Genomic DNA, 23,475 nt, shown 5'->3' on the forward strand with positions numbered 1-23,475 from the left:
GGGGTGTAGGTGAAGCTCGTGAAGAACAAAAATTCTGTACGAGCAGATGCAGTGAGTCCAATAACCAGGGGTAACTGGAAATAAGGTGTTGTAGGTTGGCTTCCACAGTGTAAAGAGACGCTTCTCCCTCATGCTCTAACAGTTGGTAAATCAATTTAGAAGCAGAGTCGATAACGGCCTCCTGAAGCTCCTTAGGTGGGGTGACTGCCGCTGGATCCATATCTGGCTGGTCCGTACTGTCACGGCGGGTAAGGAGAGCCGTGTGAAAATAATAAATGAGGATCCAATCGCAGGCAGTAGTGGAGAAGTGAAGGTGGTTTATTGAACACAAAAATAAATATGGACAAACAGCAAATGGAGCAGGAACTAAACTAGACTGGAAACAACTAAACTACAGAGCACAAACCTGGACAAGAACGAGCAGAGGAGATGGACAGCAGGGAGAACACACGGGTGAGACATGGTGGATACACAGACGGACCAGCAACTACAATGACAGAGGACACGACTTAAATACACAGAGAAACACAGGGGAATTACACACAGGTGGTGGACACAGCTGGGAATAATCAACAAGACGAGACAGAGGTAAAACTGAACACACTCACATGAGACGCAGACCTTCACAATAAAACAGGAACAAGAAACCATCGCACTAAGACGCAGACTCGACATAGAGAGAGAGACAGAAAATGACACATGGAACTACCGTCTCGCCCCTCCCGGCAGTCTGTATACTTTAAGCTCGGGTAGTTTTTACACAGGATACGGGGGGATTATTGAGAAGAACCTAAGCAAACACGTGACAAGTTTTCAACAGGAATGAATGACAGTAAAAATGTTACCTCACAGATCGTTTTTATGCCATCAGTAATGAGCTGGTTTCAGCTAGACTGGACACACTCAAATGGCAAAGAAGGTTGTGTAGCCTTTGCAGAGAAGATGAAGTGCATTCATGTAAATCAAAATGCATCTTTTAATTGAGGTAGAGGTTTGTCAGAGATATTATTCTCATAATGTACCTTTGTCCCAGCTGATTACAAAAACCTCTTGTGTACCTCTTTTCAACCACTGGGAGGCGCTACAGCTTCATTCCTTTCACACTAAGGCAGCGGTAGGGAACTCCAGGCCTCGAGGGCGTCCCTGCAGGTTTTAGACGTTCCCTACCCCTGCACTAAGGCCTTTGAAATCTTCATTAACACTGAGCTTGAAATTTCTATCAGTCGAATGCAAAGGAGTCCTGTGGTTGTAGGACAGAGGTAGGGAACGTTAATCTGCCATCATTTAGATTATATGACAACAACCTTCAAATCTGAAGTCTCAGAAATCTGCTTCATGTACAAGTTCCTCCAATAATCAGGGCTAATATCACCAAATTGTACATAAACAGACTTTTACATGTTAAATATTTCTCAAATATGGGGAAAAAAACAATATAAAATACTATATTATTAACAAAATATCTTAAGATACAGCTACAAATTGCTTGAAACATTTGCAACGAAATATATAAAACAGCTTTATTGTCAGTGAGGACAAAGTTATAGTGATGCTGTGCTGGAGTGTTCAAAAGAAGACAGAGACATGAAGTATAAATATTGTATAATATTAAATATAAGAAAGAACAAAGTTATAAAAACATTAATAATTGAAATCTGCAACAATATTCACATAAAGTGTAAAATACAGAGTTAACTGTTTAATAGGTAAAGTTTAGGTCTTGCAGTCGAACAATGATCCCAAACACAGCAGCAAATCTACAGCAGAATAGCTGAAAAGCAAGGTCCAATCAAAGTCCAGGCCTCAACCTGGGACATTCAGAGAGCTGTGCTTAAATAAATGCCCACAAACCTCAAAGAACTGAAGCAACGTTGTAATGAAGAGTGGGCCAACATTCCTCCACAACAATATGAGAGACTGATAAAGTCAAGCAGAAAACAATTACCTCACATTCGTGCTGCTAGAAGTGTTTCTAGTTATTCACAGGACTGTAGTTTGAATTTAAAGAAATGTGAAAGTGCACTGAAATTAACATAAAGTTATTGCAATTTAAAAAAAAAAATCAAGAAATCTAAGAGGAAGAAACAATGTAAACCACACAATTTTTTTCCTTATATTCTCCACACGGCAATGCACATAACAGACATAAAATATTTGCATTTATCAATAGAAAATATACAATTTTTCCATAGTCATAGCCAGGCCCGATTACTGCCAAACCTGTGCTGAATCAGTCACTTAAATAGGACCTGTCTGACAAAGTAGAGTAGACCAAAAGATCCTCAAAAACTACACATCATGGCGCAATCCAAGGAAATTCAGAAGCAAATAAGAAACAAAGTAATTGAGATCTCTCAGTCTGGAGATGCAACGTCAAGATGAACAGAATCCAGTTTCTGGGATCCTGAAGGAGAATGTCTGGCCATCTGTTCACGACCACAAGCTGAAGTGCACTTGATCCAAAGCACACCAACAAGTCCACCTCTAAGCAGCTTAAGTAAAACAAAATAAAGACTTTGGAATGGCTTAGCCAAAGTTCATACGTGAATCTGATTGAGGTGCTGTGACCTTGGAAAGGTGGTCCATACTCAAAAACCCTCCAGTGTGGCTGAATTACAACAATTTTGCAAAGATGAGTGGGCAGAAATTCTTCCACCACCTCGTAAAGGACTCATTGCCAGTTATCCCAAACGCTTTATTGCAGATGTTTCTACTCAGGGTGGCCCAACCAGTTATTAGGTTTAGGGGGCAATCACTTTTTCCACACAGGGCCATAATAATGGCCGCCTTAATAATAAATGCCTTGATTTAGGAACTACTTTTAATGTTTACTTGTGCTATTTTGCAAAAAATAAAATCTCTGCAAAAACATCAAAACTGCTGACCGTCTGACCTCAATATGAAATTATTAATCTTTTGACAAAAAACATTTAAATTTGTAAAAAATAAGAAACCATAGAGGAACAAACAATGTTGTTTGCTACGTTCTAACATGGCAATCCAAATAACAGTAATGCAAACATATATATTTATCAATAAAAACAGATCGCCTTTCACTGTTACAAAAGTTAAGTATATCAATGTTTGTTCAGCTTTCATAAATGTAAGTTTATAAGTACATTGTACATTTTTTGGTAAAGTCCAACTTCTTTTAATACATGCAACACATTTCAGAACATTTGGGACAGAGACAACAAAAGACTGGAAATACTTCGTAAAAATCTGGTGAAACACTTTAAAGCCAGTGGGATAAAATGGGAAACATAAAATTTAATACTAGACAAAGACCGATTGAATCATGAAGCAAAGAATTAATAACTAAATCACAAGTAGAAAATGTTATGCAGATATTATTGGATAGATTTTGGTGTAGAAAAAAATGACAAGAAATCAAAAATGAAAGTTATCTCATCTTTTTCTTTAAAGAGTAGCCTACTGCAGAGCAGCAACGCTGACAAACACCATCATCACCAATACTGCAGCTAATACAATGATCCAGGAGGAAACTTGAAAAAGCAGGAAAAATGTGACACTGATCAAAATGAATACATCAATTATTGATCAAAGAGAAAATGCATACTACCACAATGCATTGTTATTGCATCTCAGTTTCTCACCATCACTGATAATCTGACGTCTGCTGGACCTCAGGAATCGTCACCATCACCTCTCTGTGAGGAGCAGAGAGCACTCGTGCTGCACATCCCACCTGTGTGCTGTGTTTACATGAACCTGAGAGCACAGCTGTAGTGGTGACAGTGAATGTAGCGTTGGTGTTGGACACACTGACAGTGTTGTACTGTGAGAAGCTGAGGTCTTGTTGTGAGACACTGAGTGTTACAGTGGGAGCAGGTCGACCAGTGGCTGAACAGGAAACAACCCACTCTTCAGTAGAGTTTGACTCTCTGACATCAACAGCAGGTTCATGCAGCTCTGTGAAGGATCAGGAGATATAAAATAAGGAGTATATTGTTAAAGATACATTGACTTCTAACACATGTAACGCATTAAGGTAAAATTTCTTACCATAAGGATGTGTTACACGATTTATAAACCCCAGTTTGTTAATTATTTGTTCATTATTCATAACTATATACTTAATTTTTTAAAAATTAAGTGTTTTTGGTCAAATGGAATTTCTTTTTGGGTAATTTTAGCCCTCTGCCAAAATGTTTTAACCTTTCTGTCTCTAACAGTAAAACATCGTTCCTTTATCTTCTGTGTCTGGTGTGTTGGTCAGGATTAGCTAGCTTGGCAAAAAGTTCACATTAAACAATTAAAGTGTGTTACTGTGAGGTGTGTGTTCGTACTACGAGTCACAGCTCGAGTTTTCTTGCGGGTGAAGGTTTTTCACCTCGCTGTCATTCTTGCATAAAAGTGTTTGACCCCTTCAGAAAAAAAAAACGAAATTTGGGATTATTTTTTGTTTTGTTCATTGTGTGTATTTGTTTCTACTTTTTACTTTTTCTTTTACTGTGTACAGCACTTTGGTCAACCTGTGTTGTTTTTAGACATGGTTATTGATTGATTGATTGATTGATTGATATGTCTTTGATTAAAATACAGCCTACTCCACATCCTCCAAGTTACAGAGAAGAGGAACCATCTGGGGTGAACTTGTGCACTTGGTATTGGCTGTCATGGTCCCTGTGCCTCTCCGGCTCGCTCATGTTGGCCACAGGTTTGTTTTGTTTTCTCTCCTGCTTCCCTGGGTGGAGCTCATTGTGGGCTCTCACCCTTGGCCCACGCATCTGTGGTGATTTCTACACCTGTTGCTGATCAGGCGGCGTCCCCCTTGCCTATTTAACGCTGCGGCACGGAGTATTCGGCACTGGAATGTTGAACCTCCCATGTTCGTGCTCTCAGCTCTCCTAAGACAAACTCTCTCAGTGTTGTGTGGCGTATTGATCTAATTGGACTCTTTGTGTTTAGATCTCCCCGGAACTGGTGGCAGATCCTGACCTGTGATCCCTGTGTGTGTCAACATAAGTGGAAATTGGAGCGAGAGTGGCTATGGAGAAGCGAGTGTGCGTAAGAAGAGGAGTGGCGGAGTTTGGGCCGAGTGGAGAGCGAGTGTGGATTCCTTCCCCTGGAGCCCTGAAGCCCTGCCCCATTCACTGTATATACACATCACTGTGGTTTCCCTCTGTGTTAATAAATTGTCAACCCTTTGCTTGCCAGAACGCTTCCTGCGTCTGAATCCATCTGTTAGCCCTGACATTGGATACCTGGAAATCAGTGACGGGACCATTAATGCTTAAACTTGTACACAGGTTTGAGAGCAACCACCCAAAAGCTTCTGCTAATAAACACTAGTCTGTGTTTGTGATGCAAATGTTTCTGGCTGTGTTAACAAACATTTAGTAAGGTGAGTGAGGAATATTAATACTTATTATTAGATCATTAGCAGACTGTAGAACTTGACTGCACGCCAAGGTGGCAGTTCAGCCATTTGATTCATGTTGCAGCAGCTCATGAGTGAATGAACATCGTGTAATAAAAGTACTTCTAGAAGTACATTTTTGCAAAAACGTACATTGTGGAGGAATGTAGGGAAGACACGAGGGAGCCCAATATTTTACTCAAACATTAATCGCTGCATCACACAACTGAACATTCAAAGCGCCAAAACCTAACCCTCTCACTTCCCGTTACACTGGGTACGAGTGGAGCTACCTGGTGGTATGTACTTACATTTATTTAAATTTACTTGAGTAGGGTAGAGTCATGCTAATGACCTAATAATTTTATTCAGGTGTGTTGCAGCAGAGATACATTTAAAAGCTTCAGGACGCTGGCTCTCAAGGCCTGGAGTTTGACACCCCTGCTTTACACAAAGATGGGTTAAATCACAGTGCAAAGAATGAATGAATAAATGAAATATAAAAAATAAATAATTATTAAATAGTCTTACACATCAATGTCATTGGTTGACTTTTGAAGTATTTGAATCCTTATTTGGTTCCCTGAGTGAGAGAAGGATTAAAACACTTTAAAATCAGTACTGAAAATATGTGCAGACATTACTAGATAGATTTAGGGTTAGAATCAATAAATCACTATCATGTTAATAAGATAAGACACATTACAAAACGACATACTAGAAAGTGAAAAGGTAACTTTTCTTCAAGCAGCATAGTGGAGCAACAGAAAAAGACAAACCCCAACACCAGCACTGCTGCAGCTATTACAGTGATTGAGGGAAAATCTGTGAAAAAAACAGAAGAACGTGACGCTGACCAACAATAATACATCACTCATGAAGTACTGAAGTCATTGTTATTAGATCCCAGTCAAATTTACCCAAGTATCATCCGTCTCTAGTCTAGTCTGTGGTATACAGAAAGAGTTTCTCACCACCAACAGATGTTTTTTGGACCTCAGGAATCGTCACCATCACCTCTCTGTGAGGAGCAGAGAGCACTCGTGCTGCACATCCCACCTGTGTGCTGTGTTTACGTGAACCTGAGAGCACAGCTGTAGTGGTGACAGTGAATGTAGCGTTGGTGTTGGACACACTGACAGTGTTGTACTGTGAGAAGCTGAGGTCTTGTTGTGAGACACTGAGTGTTACAGTGGGAGCAGGTCGACCAGTGGCTGAACAGGAAACAACCCACTCTTCAGTAGAGTTTGACTCTCTGACATCAACAACAGGTTCATGCAGCTCTGTGAAGGATCAGGAAATATGTTATAAGGACCATGTTGTCAAGAATAAACCAGCTTCTGGTGCATTTAATCACATTAAGGTAAAAGTTCTTACCATAGACTTGGAGGCAGGGTCTACCTGTGAAGGAGCCTTCAGGATAAGTGTTAAACAGACAGTGATAGCATCCTTCATCCTGCTCCGTCACATTCCTGATGACTATGGAGCAGTTCTGTAGTCCAGTGTATTTAAACTTGACTTTATAGTTAAAGCCATCATTCACTCTCTGACCATAGTACTTGCTGTAGGTGGCAACATTTGTCTCCACATCATGTGAGATTTTCTGCCATGTGACCTGAACGACGTCTTTAGTGTCCAAGAGCTGACAGCTGAATTCAGCATCTTCTCCCACTGCTGCCAGCACAGTCTGCTGTGTTTGGACCACTGCTGTTAGAGCTGCATGGAGAAAAACATGAGTTAGAGATGTGGAACTGAGAGGTATTGATGGGAAGGATTAAAAAATAATTCGGGTCATGGAGTAGTCTGTGTTTTAGGCTCAAACAAATTGACATGTGGGTACCACTTAAATGTGATGTAGACTATAAATATAAACCTGACACTCATTGTTTCATACTGTATGTTTCAGGTACATTTTCTATAATCTATAAAAAGTAACACAATTCAGTTAGCTACCAACTAAACAAAGAAAGTCAGATAGATGTACAGATCATGTTTATATTGGTTCTGTTGGTCCATGACCAATTCTGGAGGTCTGTACTGCATTTGAACTTTTTCAACAATTTGGAGGTCCAACCATGATTTAAGCTGGACATCAATATGGCGTTCAACATTAGAACCTTGGACTTGATGTATATTTTTTGGACATCATGTAGATATCTATGACAAGTGCAGGGAATTTAAAGGTTTAATTGAGGTCATATTTTTATTTACAAAATATCAATATTGGGGTTACAAAACAATCCCTTCAGTGGACCAAAAATGAATTATAAAACCCATCACTTCAACATAACCAATACCAGGACTGGTATTGACTGGTAACTCGTGCTACTGTAGAAATTCCCATTGATTTTCTACATTTTCCCAGAGGCCTCCCCTTCTGTGGATTACTGGTATGTTATTTATTAATTTGTGCCTCAATTATTTCAGATCAGTTATTTCACTGGGGAAGCCCTATATTGCCCACTTCCTAATTTCAGCACTGTTTGATCTTTCTCTTTAGCATGTATGTAACTTTGGTTTGTTGAGATTTTGGCATTACTTCTGTCATAAACATTCTCTCTCAGACATAACTGACTAAGATTTCTGTGGTTACCCAGAACATTTTAATAGACTTTTTTGTAATCAATCAAGTCTTCAAGCCCTTCTTTTTAAAATAGTGTATAAACCGTATGTATGTGTGAAAGACTGTTAATGTTTTGATAAATTGTTTATTTTAGAACAATTGGTGAGTGTGTTTAGCCACTTCACACTACTACACTTTGCTCTAAACTACATTCCTTCTCTGAACAGTATATATGTGAATGGACTGACGGATCTTTTAATTTCAAATGTTAAATAATTGTCAGTAAACTACTTATGACCTGAACTCCGTCTCTGTCTAATGGAAATGAGTGCCTTCTTGTTTTTAACTACATTGGGGTTGTGAAACGTCTTTTACATTGTAGGCCACATACAACCCAACTTCTGTTAATTTACCAACCATACATACATAACACACAAACATGTGGTTTATCTATTGCTTTCATCGTAATATGAATAGGCATGGGGCAACCTTTAACAAAACAGTCTAAAGCTGTTTTCACACAGCTCTCAAAACAGTCTCATTAATCTGAATGATGAACAACTCAACACAGAAAGTTGATTTTGTTCTTTTTTATTAGGCTGAGTGTTCAGTGGGAGAAACGTTTTGTCACTCATTCAAACAAAATCTAAACTCTTCAGTAATTGTATCTCCCTCTAATTCTGTCTAAAGACAATCTCTTTGTCACTTCAGAGAAAAGTTCTCACATTTTAGGATCAATTTTTAATTATTACGAGTGAAGGTTCTTGTTTTCTTTTTTTTTTTCTCTTGTCACAATAAATAACTTTGAAAAACAAAAACAACAATACGGAATAAAACTTACCTTTTGAAAAGGCCATAAAAAGAAAAAACAAACACAGAATCCCACAGTTTGACATGGTGCACGTCTCTGTGTCCCCACTGGCTATTGTACCACGTATTGAAACAACGTCGTACAATAGCCAAATTATTGAAAACTCAAATGTCCACGAAGGAAGGAAGAATCTCCCTTCCTTGTGGGACATTCCAAGGCGTGTTAGAATGATCAACTGTACCAAGTAAAGTACAAAAACTTCCCAGTGCAGAGTTTCATCAGTGTTTTAATCAGCAAACTCAATCATTTTTTTCTGCATTTTGAAAATTCAGTAAAGCTGTAGGTGTCAACATTTGTCTCCACATCTTGTAAGATTTTCTGCCATGTGACCTGAACGACGTCTTTAGTGTCCAAGAGCTGACAGCTGAATTCAGCATCTTCTCCCACTGCAACCAGCACAGTCTGCTGTGCTTGTATCACTGCTGTTAGAGCTGCACAAACAAAATAAGAGGCTTTCATAGTCCGTGTTTTATGTTTCATTTAAAAAAAAAAAACAACAACTACATAACAGAATTCACTGAGGTACATACTGAACTTACAGGACAGAAACAAAGTACCAATCCTATTGCAGTAATATATCTCCAGTAACAATACCAGCATTGGTATCAATACTATTGATAACTGCATCAATCTGCCCACCTCTAACTCGTGCTATTGTAGAAATTCCCTGTGAACTTATACATTTTCTCAGAAGCCTTCCCTCCGCGCATTACTGGTATGTTATTTATTATTTTGTGCTCCAAGTTCAGTTATTTCACTGGGGAAGCCCCGTAATGCCCACTTCTTCATTTCAGTACTGTTTGATCTTTCCCTTTAACATGTATGTAACTTTGGCTTGTTGAGATTTTGGCATTACTTCTGTCACCAACATTTTAATGCTATCTTTACTCTGTTATAATCATCTCTCTGTCTCAGGCATAACTGACTGAGATTTCTTTGGAAAAGTTCTCACATTTATGACCTTTTTAGGAGCTTCTTGTTTTGTTTTGTTTTCCTGTCACAATAAATAACTTAAAAAACCAAAAATGACAATATGGAATAAAACTTACCTTTTCAAGAGGCCATTAGAAAAACTAACAAATGTATAATCCCACAGTCTGACATGTTGCACCATTTGCCATGTCTGTCCCCTCACTGGCTATTATACAATGCATAGAAACAAATTAGAGAATTTCACTTAGTCCCTTCCTTGTGGAAATTCCCAGCTGTGAAATAAACACAAAGTAAAGTACAAAAACTTCCCAGTGCAGTAGAGTGTCATCTGTGCATTCCTTGCAGGGCTGAAATCTTTTAATCATCCATCTAAATCGTTATTTTTCTGCATTTTGAGAATTCAGTAAAGCCTCTTCGTCGCTTGGTAATTTTTATTTTTTAGTACCTGCTACTCGAATCAGAAGCTAAGTTGCTCTTGGATGAATAAGTCACATAAATAATATATTTAAAAATAAATAAATAAATATGTATGTAGTTAATTCTCTGCCCCCTTTAATGGGTCGCCAAAGCAGATCACCTGCCTGAATTTCACCCCATCCATCCTCTGCCACACCAACCCTCTGCATGTCCTTTACTACATCCATGTATCTTCTCTGAGGTCTTCCTCTTTTCCTCCTTCCAGGCAGCTTCAGCTCCAACACATTCACCCTCCCTCCTCTGCTCATGTCAAAAAGAACATAAAGTCACGTGTCTGACCACCACCATCAGTTTCAGCTCTCTGCTCTTCTGCTCTTTCACATAGTTACAGATATAGCTGACCTCTCAGGTGGAGGCAGTATTCATCCATAGGAGAGTTGCTTTACTACCAACTAATACACCATGTATGTTAGATGGGCAGAAAAATGGCATCCAAGAAAGTAACAAGTTCTAATAGTGACCAGTAGAAAACCACCACACTCACACTGAAAATAAGGTGCACAAGATTTATTTTTCCTCCAAAGCAGATTGGTGGCTGAGGACACAGTTCCGGTCTGCAATCCAAGGCCCAAAGCTGCCCAAATTATTAGCCTGGTTACAAACAGGAAAAGGTGGTCACTAAGAAGAACAAGCAGCCAAGCACATACAAATTTTGCATCTTCCTGAGAAAGACTTTCCAACCACCTTATCAGACCGTGTGTTGTTAGAGAATGGGTTTCCACACCAGATCCTGGGAGTTCAACTCTCAAGCTCTTCTTCTTCAAGTCTTGAACTCCTCTCATTGGTTACCTGCGAATTCCAGAATAGGGTGTTGCTCCTTGAACTCAGCACACCAAAAGTTTCCAATTCAGTCTTTTTATCACAACAAGTCCACATAAATCCTGATTAAAACGAGTCCTCCCTCCAGTGTCATTTGATTATTTTAAAAGGAAAAGCTTCCAGGCCAGGTTAAAACGATTTTCCTTTGAAATGTTCATTTCTCTAACTGGAGTCTCCAATTTTAACTGGCTTCCCTTCTGCAACTGTGACCTTTCGATCCATCTGTATAAATCTGTAAATAGTCACTGTACCACTCTATTATAAAATTCTTGACAAATATCTGTTGTAATTCTTCTATTCTTAATACTTAATAAATGGTAAAGCATTTAATACTTTAAATGCTCTAGCTCTATTATCCCCAACCCACCCAAAACTATTTTTAAAATCTTTTCTCTTTCCCAACAATTCTCTAACACTTTCTTAACAGGATGACTTTTATTATGACCTGTATCCAATTGTTAACTATTAACTAGTTGTCTTCTAATATATAGTGGACTTTCTTCTGATTCTACTTGTAAAGCACACATTGGCATTGTTTTAACTGCCCTTAAGCAAAGTCTCAGTGCTTGAGCTTGGATAACATCCAAATTTTTTAGCCAATTTTTATCCACTGACCCATATACTACATGTCCAAAATCTATTCTTGAGCAAATTAACGTGACAGACCATTTGTCAACCCTGCTAAACATGTTATAATATTAAGTACCTTTTTACTTTTCCCCATAATGTGCTCTGTGATTTTTTTCAAGTTAATATCTTATTAAAAACTACACCCAAAAAATAGATTGTTTATTAATCTGTATCATCTTCATAATCATATCATCTTCCAGACCTAAAAGAGGATCCATTGTCATCTACTTCTACAATAAATGGCTTATGGCTCTCTGGGTGAATCAGAACTGGAGCAGATGAAAACAAGTCTTTGAGTTTGGCAAAAGCTCTATCAGCTTCGTGAGACCAGGTGAAGGGGAGCTTTGTGGAGTTAAGTCGTGTGAGTGTGCTGCTGCTACCTGACTGTAGTTGTGGATGAAGCACCGGTAGAAGTTAGCTATACAGCGGTCCCTCGTTTATCGCAGTAGTTACGTTCTAAAACCAACCCAGGTGAAATATAGAAAGTAGCTAACTTAATTTGGCTGTAAAACCCCTCACTGCACACTTTATACACTTTTCTCCGACAGGCTCGAACATTTCCACACTTCTCTCTCTTGTTTAAACACTCTCAAAGTTCAAAATTTCGTAGAAAAATAACTCCAGTATTACAAAATAAAGCCAAAGGCACCCGCAGTGGCCTTTGACAATGCAAAACGTTCCATCGACTTTTTGACAATAGGACATACATCACAATAAGAATAAAATGTGTAGCTGCTTCAGTGTTTCTGTCAATTTGTGCACATCTTGACTTGTCAGTAATGTTTGTAGGCTGAGTGCATTTTAAAAACAATTTGTGCAAACTGCACTACAAGGTGGAATATTTGCAAAATCAAGATTACCTCATGATATTTTGTCTCAAAAATTAACCCTATGAATATGTCAGTGCCATTAGAATGTAATTATTGTCTCACCAACATTTTAACATTAGACATGTAATTTTAACAGCCTCTGTAAACTAATATCCTGGCTTGCTCGAGGCTGCCGATTTCTCTGACACTTTCAATCAAAATACAATTTCAGACTGATGTGGGCCAAAGCCTAGCATAGCCTGTAACGTTATTATGAGGGACAAATTTTACGAGTTAACTTGGCTTTAAGTGACTTACAGGTTTCTTTGAAAAATACTTTCTTATATCCAGGTTCTTCCTTTTTGCTGCCGTCCTCCTCTCCTCCTTGCGCGGACCTGCAAGGAGGAGAGGAGCTTGCCGCTGCTAAAACTAAACAGAGCTCCCTGAAAAAGAGGCAAAGCCCAACAGGAACTGTTGTGTTTCTCCATTACCCTTTTCCTTAAGAGACTGTCAATACAAAGCATAAGAGAGGTTAACTCTTCAAAGGTCATAGTCTCATCCCGAGAAGCGAGTGAATCCCTCTTAGTCTGAATTAGTATTTGAATGTATACTCCTGCAATGCTCGATCCAGCCAACCCACCTCTGCTGCAGCTGACCATAAATTTTTGAGGTAATCCGCCGCACTTCTTTTTCTTTTGTCCCTAGCTGGGGATTGGCAGGGGAGGTTGTCAACAAAGCCAATACGTCACTGTGGGTGCAGTAGGGTTTCCATCTTGATCAATGATGCACTTCCAGGCCTTGTGGTCTCTAGCCTTCACCTTTGCTTGCTCGAGGGTTAGATGTCGTTGTTTAAGATCGTCTCCAATTTGCTTGATCCAAGTCTTCTTGAGCGCATCATGCTTGATTCTCCAGTGAGCGGGGTTCTACTGCATCAAAAGGTGATATGGTAGGCAATGGTTGCTTATGTGGCAGATGTGGCCAAACCATTGCAGTGGTTGCTTCCTAATCAGCTCTTCCATTGAGGGCTGCTGGTGACATTGGCTACGTATCACGCTGTTGCTGAGACGATCACGGAGGGACACTCCCAGAATCTGACGCAAACAGCACATTTGGAAGACCTCGAGCTTAATCCGCCATCCTTAATCCGCCAGTCTTCTTTAATTCCTCCAAAAACTCATCACACGAGCAGAACTGGAGTGGACGAGAAGAGAGATAAGCCTGAGCCCATAACAGAGGTTCTACCCTGCAGTGTTCCAATCAGGTAGGAAACTTTGGTGGTTTCATTGGGAAACGATCAGGGAGAGCAGCTGAATACAAATCCCCCACAACTACCCGGCTCTCTGCAAAAGGATCATTACACATGCCAAAAGGCATAACCGTGTACTGCAGGAAGTGGTCGAGCATTACAAAAGCTGAAATTATAATTCACGTTGGCAGTAATGACACCCGTTTATGTCAATCGGAAGTCACTAAAATCAGTCTTGAATTGGTGTGCAACTTTGCCAAAATAATGTTGGACTCTGTAGTTTTCTCTGGTTTCCTCCCCAGTCGGACCAGTAGTGACATGTTTAGCCGCATGTTCTCCTTAAATTGCTGCCTGTCTGAGTGGTGTCCAAAAAACAATGTGGGCTTCATAGATAATTGGGAAACCTTCTGGAGGAAACCGGGTCTTGTTAAGAGAGATGGCATCCATCCCAGCTGGATGGAGCAGCTCTCATTTTTAGAAATCTCAAAGTCTGGCCAAATTATTAAATCCCACAAAATGTGACTATTCAGAGTTGGGACCAGGAAGCAGAGCTGCAGTCTTACACACCTCTCTGCAGCTTCTCTTGCCCCCAAAATCCAATCTCCTTAGATTGGAGATCTATGGCATATATTTAGGGCTGGATCGCATCACCCTGAATCCTCCCTTAGTTATGCTGCAATAGATGTAGGCTGCTGGGGGATTCCCATGATGCATTCAGTATTTCCTTTTCAGCCACCTTTCTCACCCAACATGTGTTAATAGACCTCTCTGCAGTGAATCACACTTTTTATTAATCTCTGTCTCTCTTCCACAGCATGTCTTTATCCTGTCTTCCTTCTCTCACCCCAACCGGTCGCAGCAGATGGCCCCGCCCCTCCCTGAACCTGGTTCTGCCGGAGGTTTCTTCCTGTTAAAAGGGAGTTTTTCCTTCCCACTGTTGCCAAAGTGCTTGCTCATAGGGGGTCATATGATTGTTGGGTTTTTTTCTCTAAATGTGTTATTTTAGGGTCTACCTTACATTATAAAGTGCCTTGAGGCGACGGTTGTTATGGGGCTATATAAATAAAACTGAATTGAATTGAATTGAATTGACATTTCAGATGCTTCCCACACTGTGGCACAGTTGAAGGTTCACGAGAGTTATACAACTTCATCATGTTGACGTGACACAACCGAGTAGGACGTCTACGATCTGGGGTTTGAATAATGTAGTTGGTCTTGCTGAGCTTTTTCTCTACAACATAAGGACCAGAGAATTTAACAGAAACGTAGCTACTAGATGTCTGGGATTCTGGAGAGAAAGGCTTAAAGCGAGTCAGGGTTTGGGAAGCTGCGTCTGGCTTGACCTGGGCACCCGGAGGTGTTTTAAGTAGAGCTTGTTCTTCAGTTCAATCTGGAGAGAAAGGATAAGCAGAGCCTCCGGGGGGGAGCTAGAGAGTCTTGAAAAGGGACCTCAGTCAGGTTTTTCTTTCTGATCATATATAGACTGTTTAAAATCTTGACCATTTGACAAAAAACTTGCATTCCACTGTAGGATTAATATGGTTATAAAAATTAACCACCACATTATCCCTCTTGACTTGCATAACTACTTAGTTCACCCCTTATGTCCTCCCAAATGATGTTCTTCATATCTAAACTATGACATGAATCCTCTCAGTCTTGGACTTCACATCTGATGTTCCATGTATTACTTTCACAATGAATGTCACCATCATCTTCTTCTCTTCCTCTAGTTTCCTTTCACCCATTTCCATTACTCTTTCTATCACTTGTTTCTCCCCTAACCTGGGTTTCCTAATCTGTCTCTCTTGCTCAACCATTTTACATACCTCTACAAATGTCGCTTTCTTTTTTCATATTGACATTTAAGGGCACTCCTTGCTCCTTTACTTCCATTAGTTCTCCTTTCCCCTACTCTTATAGTATTTTTCACGTTAACTTTGCACACACCCAAAAGTTTTCTTGCTTTTTCCACCTGCACTTCTATGTTACAACCAATCAGTAGATTTCCATTTCTGAGTATCTTAGCATATGTGATTTCTCCAACTTGCAGACCTGTACAGGCCTTCGACCGACTCTCCTGCTAATCTCACTCACTAAATCCACTAAGGTAGGTCCTCCTTGGGCTCTCACACTCTGGGGCCTCTGGATGTCTGGGGCCTGGATCTCCTCCATGCCTGCTTCATGCCCTGGGGGACGGGGCTATGGCTCGCTACATCCTCTAGCAGACCATTACATGTGGAAACCATTTGAATACAAGCGCGCTGATCCACACAGGTGTGCACACGGATGTTCACTGCTCGTAGACTTAAATTACACCTTTCTTGGCTGCTACTTCAAAGCACATTGTGCGCTGTCTGTCCTGTGTGCTGCACAACAACATTGAATTTTTAGTATTTACTGCTGTTTACACTTAGCTAGATTAATGCGATGGTGTTGTGTTTAGTATGTTGCTTTGTTTTTTTTGTTTTTTTTGCTTGTTTTCTATTCTTCTCCTCTCAACAGGTGATCCAGGAGATTTTTTTTCTCTCTCCCTTTCCTATCCCTCACTCATGTCTGTCCCGTCTGTAACATCTGAAAATAAAATATAATAAATAATAAAAACAAAGGTCGATCAAATGGACCAATACGGCAATGCCAGGATGATCCATTTGGCAAAGTAAATCCATTGGGTATCCTTGTTGGTCTTCAGACAACAATTCTGATGGCTAAAGGACCAAATGGGACAGGCAAAAAAAAAAAAAAATCCACTTAGGTACTCCTGAAATCCAAACACACACTAACTCCAACAACCACACCATACATGTTGAAAGCACACAGCTCTCCAAACCTCCACTCCTCAACCTCATGTGTCTCCCCCCCCTTTCCCCCATAACCTGTTTTCTCTCCCCTTTATAGAGAAGGGCTCAAATCATCACCAGTCAACTACTCCCTTTACTCAACTCCAAATAGCTGCCAACTGGACTAGAGAAGAATCTCCACTCTCACATGGGTGTGGTCCACATCTCACACAAGTAAGAGATTTACTCAATTATTCCACCACGCCACATTCTGCAACATGTAAACCTGAATTCTGTGTAACAGCCGAGAAGTATGAAGTGGAAGAACACAATGCTCCTTTTACCATCAGATCATACGAGTATTGAATTTAGACTTCAACTGTGACACGTGAGTAAATGCGCTTTTGTTTTCTTGTAATACAATATTGTGTAATGAAAGATTCAGATTTAATTTAAGACACTTCTGATCTTTCTGAAGAAGAAAAAACAACTAAATAAAAGTGGTTTGAGGTGTAATAAATCTATCTTTATTGAGGTCATCTGCGATAATAACACCCCGATTAATTAACACTTTACACCAGCAAAATAGCAAGTAAGAGTGGTAATGCTGGGCAACAAAGCAACAAGGAAAGTCAAAGAGGGACCTGGGAGCATACAGTCTAGAACAGGGGTCGGCAACCTGCGGTTCCAGAGCCGCATGCAGCTCTTTAGTCCTTATACAAGTATTTAACTGAAGTGTATTTTATTTGTGTTAGTTCTTTTAAAAATTGTAATTCTAAATTGAAAGATTATTGCGATCTTGAAATATAAAAATAAAATTATATTTTATTATTTTTCGTCACTCAAAATAAGCGTCACACTTGTGGAAGCCAGTATACCTGCCGTGCATTTATCGAGACTTTCAACTCCAGGTAGGCCAAGTATGGAGAAATGTGAAAAAAGAAAAATATCAGAAGAAAATAGAACATTTAATGATGCCTGGGCAGATTCATTTGCATTTACTTCTGAGGAGGGCAGCCTACCAGTATGCCTAATATGTGGATTGCCGATCTTCGGATCCAGATACGTATGTGACGTTGTACGTGAGCAGCTGTTCTCCACCATGAACTATGTTAAAAACAAACACCGCTCACGCCTCACAGACGAGAGCTTACAGTCCTGTAAAGATGGAAGTGACTTTGTACAGCCCCGATTTGCAGGTGCTGTTTGCAGAGGTTCAGGAGCAGAAGCAATTTTTTAGTAGCATAGTGCTTTTTAAAAAAAAAATTAAAATTCAGATCAAGGCTACTTCTTTGTTCATTGTATGTAGTTTCACTTCCCCTGTCACGTCATTAGTCAGTCAGCCGTTTCCCCATGTGTCCTCTCTTCCCGTGATCACCTCCTGTGTACATTTGTGTCCACTATATGTTTTTGTCAGGTCGTCTGTTATCTCCCCCATAGTCACAGACAAACTGTTTCCTAGTTTTCTTAGTTTTTCTAGGGTCCATGTTTTTCACGTGCCATCATCCAAATAAAAGATTGCTTTTTGTTAAAACCTGCTAATCCTCTTCAAACTCTGCTTCTAGGTCCGTTCAACAAAACACACTGGCGTACCTTGCTGTGATGTGATAGTTCAGCTTTTTAATTCACTGAAAAGAGACCTTAGACTGGGTGTCTTTCTTTTTTGTTATAATTTTTTAAAAGTTCGAAATGTATTCCTTACATACATAAAATTAAATTTTCTCTATAGCACTTCATGGATTTAACAAGCAACACACTATAGTTGTTTATACAAAGCATAAAGAAAAAAAAACAATTTATAGAGTGTTATCTTCATGTTAGATGTCAACACAGTATTTGCGGCCCCCAGTGTTTTCTTTTCCGTGGAAACCAAATCCAGTGACTCTGTGGGTGTTCAAAGTTGCTGACCCCTGGTCTAGAATAATTATAAAAAGACATAATAAATAAATAAAAAAAAGTAGAAGTGGGAACAGTCTTTATATAATCTTTATTAGTAATTTAGTCCCGATTTGTCTCTAATATTTCTGCATAAGATCTATTGTTTTATTCTGGCTCTTTACAATTTTTTTGTTATATTGCGCATTAAAATAAATCATTATGATAGTCCTACTTTGTCAGGCTATATTTCCCTAAGAGGACCTTCACATAAAAGGCAAGAACAGCAATGCTGCACCCCAAACCCAGGAAGTATCTCACACAGCACGCAGGATTGAAAAGCCCTATTGATAATGTGCAAAAACTACAACATTACATTACATGCTGTACTCCAGTGTGACTTTCACATCAAGACAGGGACACAGATAAACACAAATCCTGTATAAAACGTACAAATATGAGAAATATGAACATTATAAAAAGAAAATCAACACTGAGCACAGCACAGCACTTAAGTGTAAAATGCTTTAATGTATTCACAGCCATAAAGTAGAGCCAAAATTATAACCCAGGCTGTTTATGAAAAGGTGACACTATTCGGTTTTTAGCAGGTATGAGAGACTGAAGAAGGGTTAACTAGAGTTTTGAGGGTTTGACCTCAAAAAATTGAACTAACAGGAAGAAAAAATAAAAAACGGAGGTTTTCATGTGACTGGAAGTACAAGGCTGTGCTTTCTATGTGGTCATTATGTTTAGAAACAGGAAGTGTAATGTGATTCACACTGAAAGACTGAAGAGGAGGGGTGCTATGTGATCACCAGATTTTTTTTTTATTACTTAATGAACTAAAACGAAAAGACACACGTTACAGTGGATGTTTTGCTTTTTGAGAGGGCCAGTTTGGTGATCACATCTTCTAAGATAAAAAGTGCTGTGAGGCGACTGTTGTTGTGATTTGGCGCTATATAAATAAAATTGAATTGAATTGAATTTCCTATATAATTCATGAGCTCTTTCAATGGTTTCATCTCTCTATACAATCAAAAATAGTAAAACACTGTTAGACTAGCCTGTGAGGATTTAGCATACACACACAAATGATAGCTGATAGCATCACACGGTTGCTGAAGATTTGTCTGCTCCACACAAAGAATGACAATCTCCTGTTCCAGTACATCTCACAGCTGCTCTAAAGGACTGAGGTCCTGGATTTGGAGACCTGCGGATTTAAACAGTTTAAAGTCAGCGCTGCAGATATTTACAGATATTACTGGATATATGTGGATGTAGACTCTTGGAGTCAATTCATATAATTCTTTTAATAGGAAGAGCCACATAAAAGGCATATATTAAGTCAGAAGAAAAACGTTACCACTTTTTCTTCAAGCAGGAGTGCGATGAGAGCAGCTACTAAAGCAAAAACTGTCAGTCCTGCTATTGTAGCTATTACAATCACTGAGGTGGAATCTGTGAGAAAAGCAGGAACAATGTTACAATGGACAACGCTAATACATCAATTATAGATCACAGGGAAATGTAGGCCTATTGAAGTCATTGTTATTAGATGCAAATTCACTCAGATATCATCACTTTATAAATCTGTGACTTTGAAAGAGTTTCTCACCATTATAATCAGCAGTAGCAGCAGCAAACACCTGCTGGACCTCAGGAATCGTCACCATCACCTCTCTGTGAGGAGCAGAGAGCACTCGTGCTGCACATCCCACCTGTGTGCTGTGTTTACGTGAACCTGAGAGCACAGCTGTAGTGGTGACAGTGAATGTAGCGTTGGTGTTGGACACACTGACAGTGTTGTACTGTGAGAAGCTGAGGTCTTGTTGTGAGACACTGAGTGTTACAGTGGGAGCAGGTCGACCAGTGGCTGAACAGGAAACAACCCACTCTTCAGTAGAGTTTGACTCTCTGACATCAACAACAGGTTCATGCAGCTCTGTGAAGGATCAGGACATATTGCAAAGACTACATTGTCAAGAAGAAACCAGCTTCTGACGCATTTCATAGTAGCTTTATTTGATTGAGTCTAATCTGCTTGAAGAAAGTAAAAGTTCTTACCATAGACTTGGAGGCAGGTTCTACCAGTGAAGAAGCCTTCAGGGTGAGTGATAAACAGACAGTGATAGCAGCCTTTATCCTGCTCCGTCACATTCCTGATGACTATGGAGCAGTTCTGTAGTCCAGTGTATTTAAACTTGACTTTATTGTTAAAGCCATCATTCACTCTCTGACCATAGTACTTGCTGTAGGTGGCAACATTTGTCTCCACATCACGTGAGATTTTCTGCCATGTGACCTGAAGGACGTCTTTAGTGTCCAAGAGCTGACAGCTGAATTCAGCATCTTCTCCCACTGCTGCCAGCACAGTCTGCTGTGTTTGGATCACTGCTGTTAGAGCTGCATGGAGAAAATAAATGAACGGTTAGATGTGAGAATGAGGAAATATTAGTCAGTGAAAGAAGCAGCTTTTCTTAGCTTATCTTTTTATCCTTATCCTGACATGAAGTCAAACATTAACATGATAAAAAAAAACAATCAGCATCAAAGAGAAACACTGGTTACTGTTTCCTACCTTTTGGAAGGACTCCACAGACAAAAAGTAGATAGACAAGCACACAATATGTCATTGCTGTTATAAAGTGTCAAAGTTTGAGATGAACCCGAGAGCTCTGTGGATATAAAAAGATGTCAGGTTTGTATTGAATAAATATATGCATGTACTACACAGAATTCTGTGCAGACATACAACACAATGACTGGCGAGTTTTAAAAACACAACTTCAATTAAAGAAGATACTTCTGTTTTCATGGTTTTCTTTCTGCTTTTTCTCAGGGCTTCTGTAAAAAAAAAGTTAAGTATGAAGTTTCAAATTACAACGGCCACAAAAAAGTGGAAGTGAAAACGTTGCTATTTGCATTTCTCGCATTCCTCATCTGAATCAGATCCTCAAGACAAGATTACAAATAACAACACACCTCCGCTTCGCTGGAATCCTTATTTCAGTGTCTCTGCGAAGTTAAGATCTGGATGGCCTCAAATTTCTCGTGATCATCTTGTGATCATCTTTGGACCAAGCTGCAATTCTAGTACCCCGGATCTTGACCTGCGCAGTTTAGCACCTTTTGTTAAACTGCATGCAAAAAATTTGGGGGTTATACGAGATAGTAAGTTTACCTTTGAGAAACAAATTGACTCTGTTGTATAGTCGTCCTTTTTTAAAATTGAGGCTCTTATCCAAGGTGAAATCCTTTTTATCTTTTAAAAACCTAGAACGAGCAATTCACGCTTTTATCTTATCTCAACTGGACTACTGTAATTCTCTATATGTAGGTGTTAGCCAGTCTTGTCTAGCACGGCTCCAGCTGGTCCAGAATGCTGCAGCTCGTCTCCTGACACGTTCAAAGAGACACGAGCATATTTCCCCAGTGCTCGCCTCACTTCACTGGCTCCCAGGCCGCTTTAGAATTAAATACAACATTTTGTTGTTGACTTACAAAGCACTGAACGGTCCGGCTCCAGAACATCTGTCTGACTTACTGCAGCCACATATACCCCCTAGAGATCTAAGATCAAGTGATCTCTCGCTCTTGGCCACTTTTAAGTCGAGGCTGGTCCACAGAGGTTACTGGGAATTTGTGTTTGTGGCAACGAAAATGTGGAATGATTTACCTCTCCACATTAGAAAGGGCCCGACCATCAGTCTTTTCAAATCCCATCTTAAAACACATTTATTCTCACTGGTTTTCGACACCGCATGAGAGTTACCTGTCTGTCCACCTAATCATCTTTTATCAGGTATTTGTTATTTATGTTATTTGTTACTGTGTAAACTTTTTCCCTTCTTTGTACAGGTCAACATTTTGTTGTTATTATATGTGCTATATAAATAAAGTAAAGTAAAGTAAAACCTCAGTAAATAAGTTTTTAACAGGAATGCATGGAAAAAAATTCAAATAAAGTATTCATCCCATCAGGTATGAACTGGTTTTATCTGAACTGCACACACTCTGACTCTCAAATGACAAACCTGGTTTTAAAGCCTGAGAAGATGAAATGTATTAATGTAAATCAAAATGCAATTTTTAATTAAGGGAGAGATTAATGGACAGTGTCCGTGTCAATGAATGCCATCGGTGGTTTGTCAGAGATAATATTCTCATTTTGTAACTCTGTCACAGCGCATTACCTTCATTAGATAGTTGGAGGATCGAGGGTCTGCAGAATGACACGCAGATTGTAAAATCTTCTGTGTATCTTGTTTCATCCCTGGGGAGACGCCACAGTTTCATTCCTTCATTAACGCTCAGCTTGTAGTTTTTATCACTCTAATGCATAAGAGTCCTCTGATTGCAGCACATGTATGTAGATGAAACATGTTGCTTTCACTATATTAAAGGAGAGGAAATGTTCAAGTCTGAAGTCACAAAAATCTGCTGTTCCAGTTCCTCCTGTAAGATGGACTAATATCACTAAATTATCCATTTAGCCCTACGACAGACTGGCGAACTGTCCAGGGTGTACCCTGCCTCTCGCCCTATGACAGCTGGGATAGGCTCCAGCGCCCCCCGTGACCCTGAAAATGATAAGCGGAAGCGAACGGATGGATGGATGGATATCCATTTATGACTGTTACATGCTGTTGTTGTGTGGCCATTGCCTTGAAATACGTGAAATATCCATCCATCCATCCATCTTCATCCGCTTTATCCGAGGCCGGGTCACGGGGCCAGCAGCCTAAGCAAAGAGGCCCAGACCTCCCTCTCCCCAGCCACCTCCTCCAGCTTATCCGGGGGAACACCAAGGCGTTCCCAGGCCAGCCGAGAGATATAATCTCTCCAGCGTGTCCTGGGTCTGCCCCGGGGCCTCCTCCCGGTGGGACATGCCTGGAACACCTCACCCAGGAGGCGCCCAGGAGGCATCCTTGTCAGATGCCCGAACCACCTCACCTGATTCCTTTCGATGTGGAGCAGCAGCTGCTCTACTCTGAGCCCCTCCCGGATGGCCGAACTTCTCACCCTATCTCTAAGGGAGAGGCCAGCCACCCTTCGGAGGAAGCTCATTTCCGCCCCT

At 40.0% G+C, this 23,475-nt stretch overlaps 2 protein-coding genes across 2 annotated transcripts in view; both read right to left on the reverse strand.

Annotated features, from left to right (window-relative positions):
• Positions 1-3,143: 3,143 nt before the first annotated feature.
• LOC146681888 (OX-2 membrane glycoprotein-like) overlaps positions 3,144-23,475 on the reverse strand; it is an 88,524-nt gene continuing 68,192 nt past the window's right edge. Inside the window, exons 2-3 of the mRNA XM_085449698.1 lie at positions 6,761-7,099; positions 3,144-3,933 (exon numbers count right to left, since the gene is read on the reverse strand). Of these exons, the coding sequence (XP_085305824.1) occupies positions 3,620-3,933; positions 6,761-7,099 (653 nt within the window). The 3' untranslated portion in view covers positions 3,144-3,619. The remainder of the gene's footprint in view (positions 3,934-6,760; positions 7,100-23,475) is intronic.
• LOC146681889 (OX-2 membrane glycoprotein-like) lies at positions 18,113-21,444 on the reverse strand. Its single transcript, XM_085449173.1, has 5 exons — positions 20,977-21,444; positions 20,463-20,801; positions 20,014-20,340; positions 19,762-19,856; positions 18,113-19,608 (listed from the first exon to the last, which is right to left on the reverse strand). The coding sequence occupies exons 1-5, from the start codon at positions 21,029-21,031 to the stop codon at positions 19,579-19,581; spliced, it is 846 nt and encodes a 281-aa protein (XP_085305299.1). The 5' UTR covers positions 21,032-21,444; the 3' UTR covers positions 18,113-19,578.

Source organism: Copadichromis virginalis, linkage group LG23 (assembly GCF_057382275.1).
Source record: "Copadichromis virginalis isolate Kocher_CV1m ecotype Utaka linkage group LG23, C_Virginalis_male_GT1.1, whole genome shotgun sequence".
Classification (NCBI taxonomy): Eukaryota; Metazoa; Chordata; class Actinopteri; order Cichliformes; family Cichlidae; genus Copadichromis; species Copadichromis virginalis.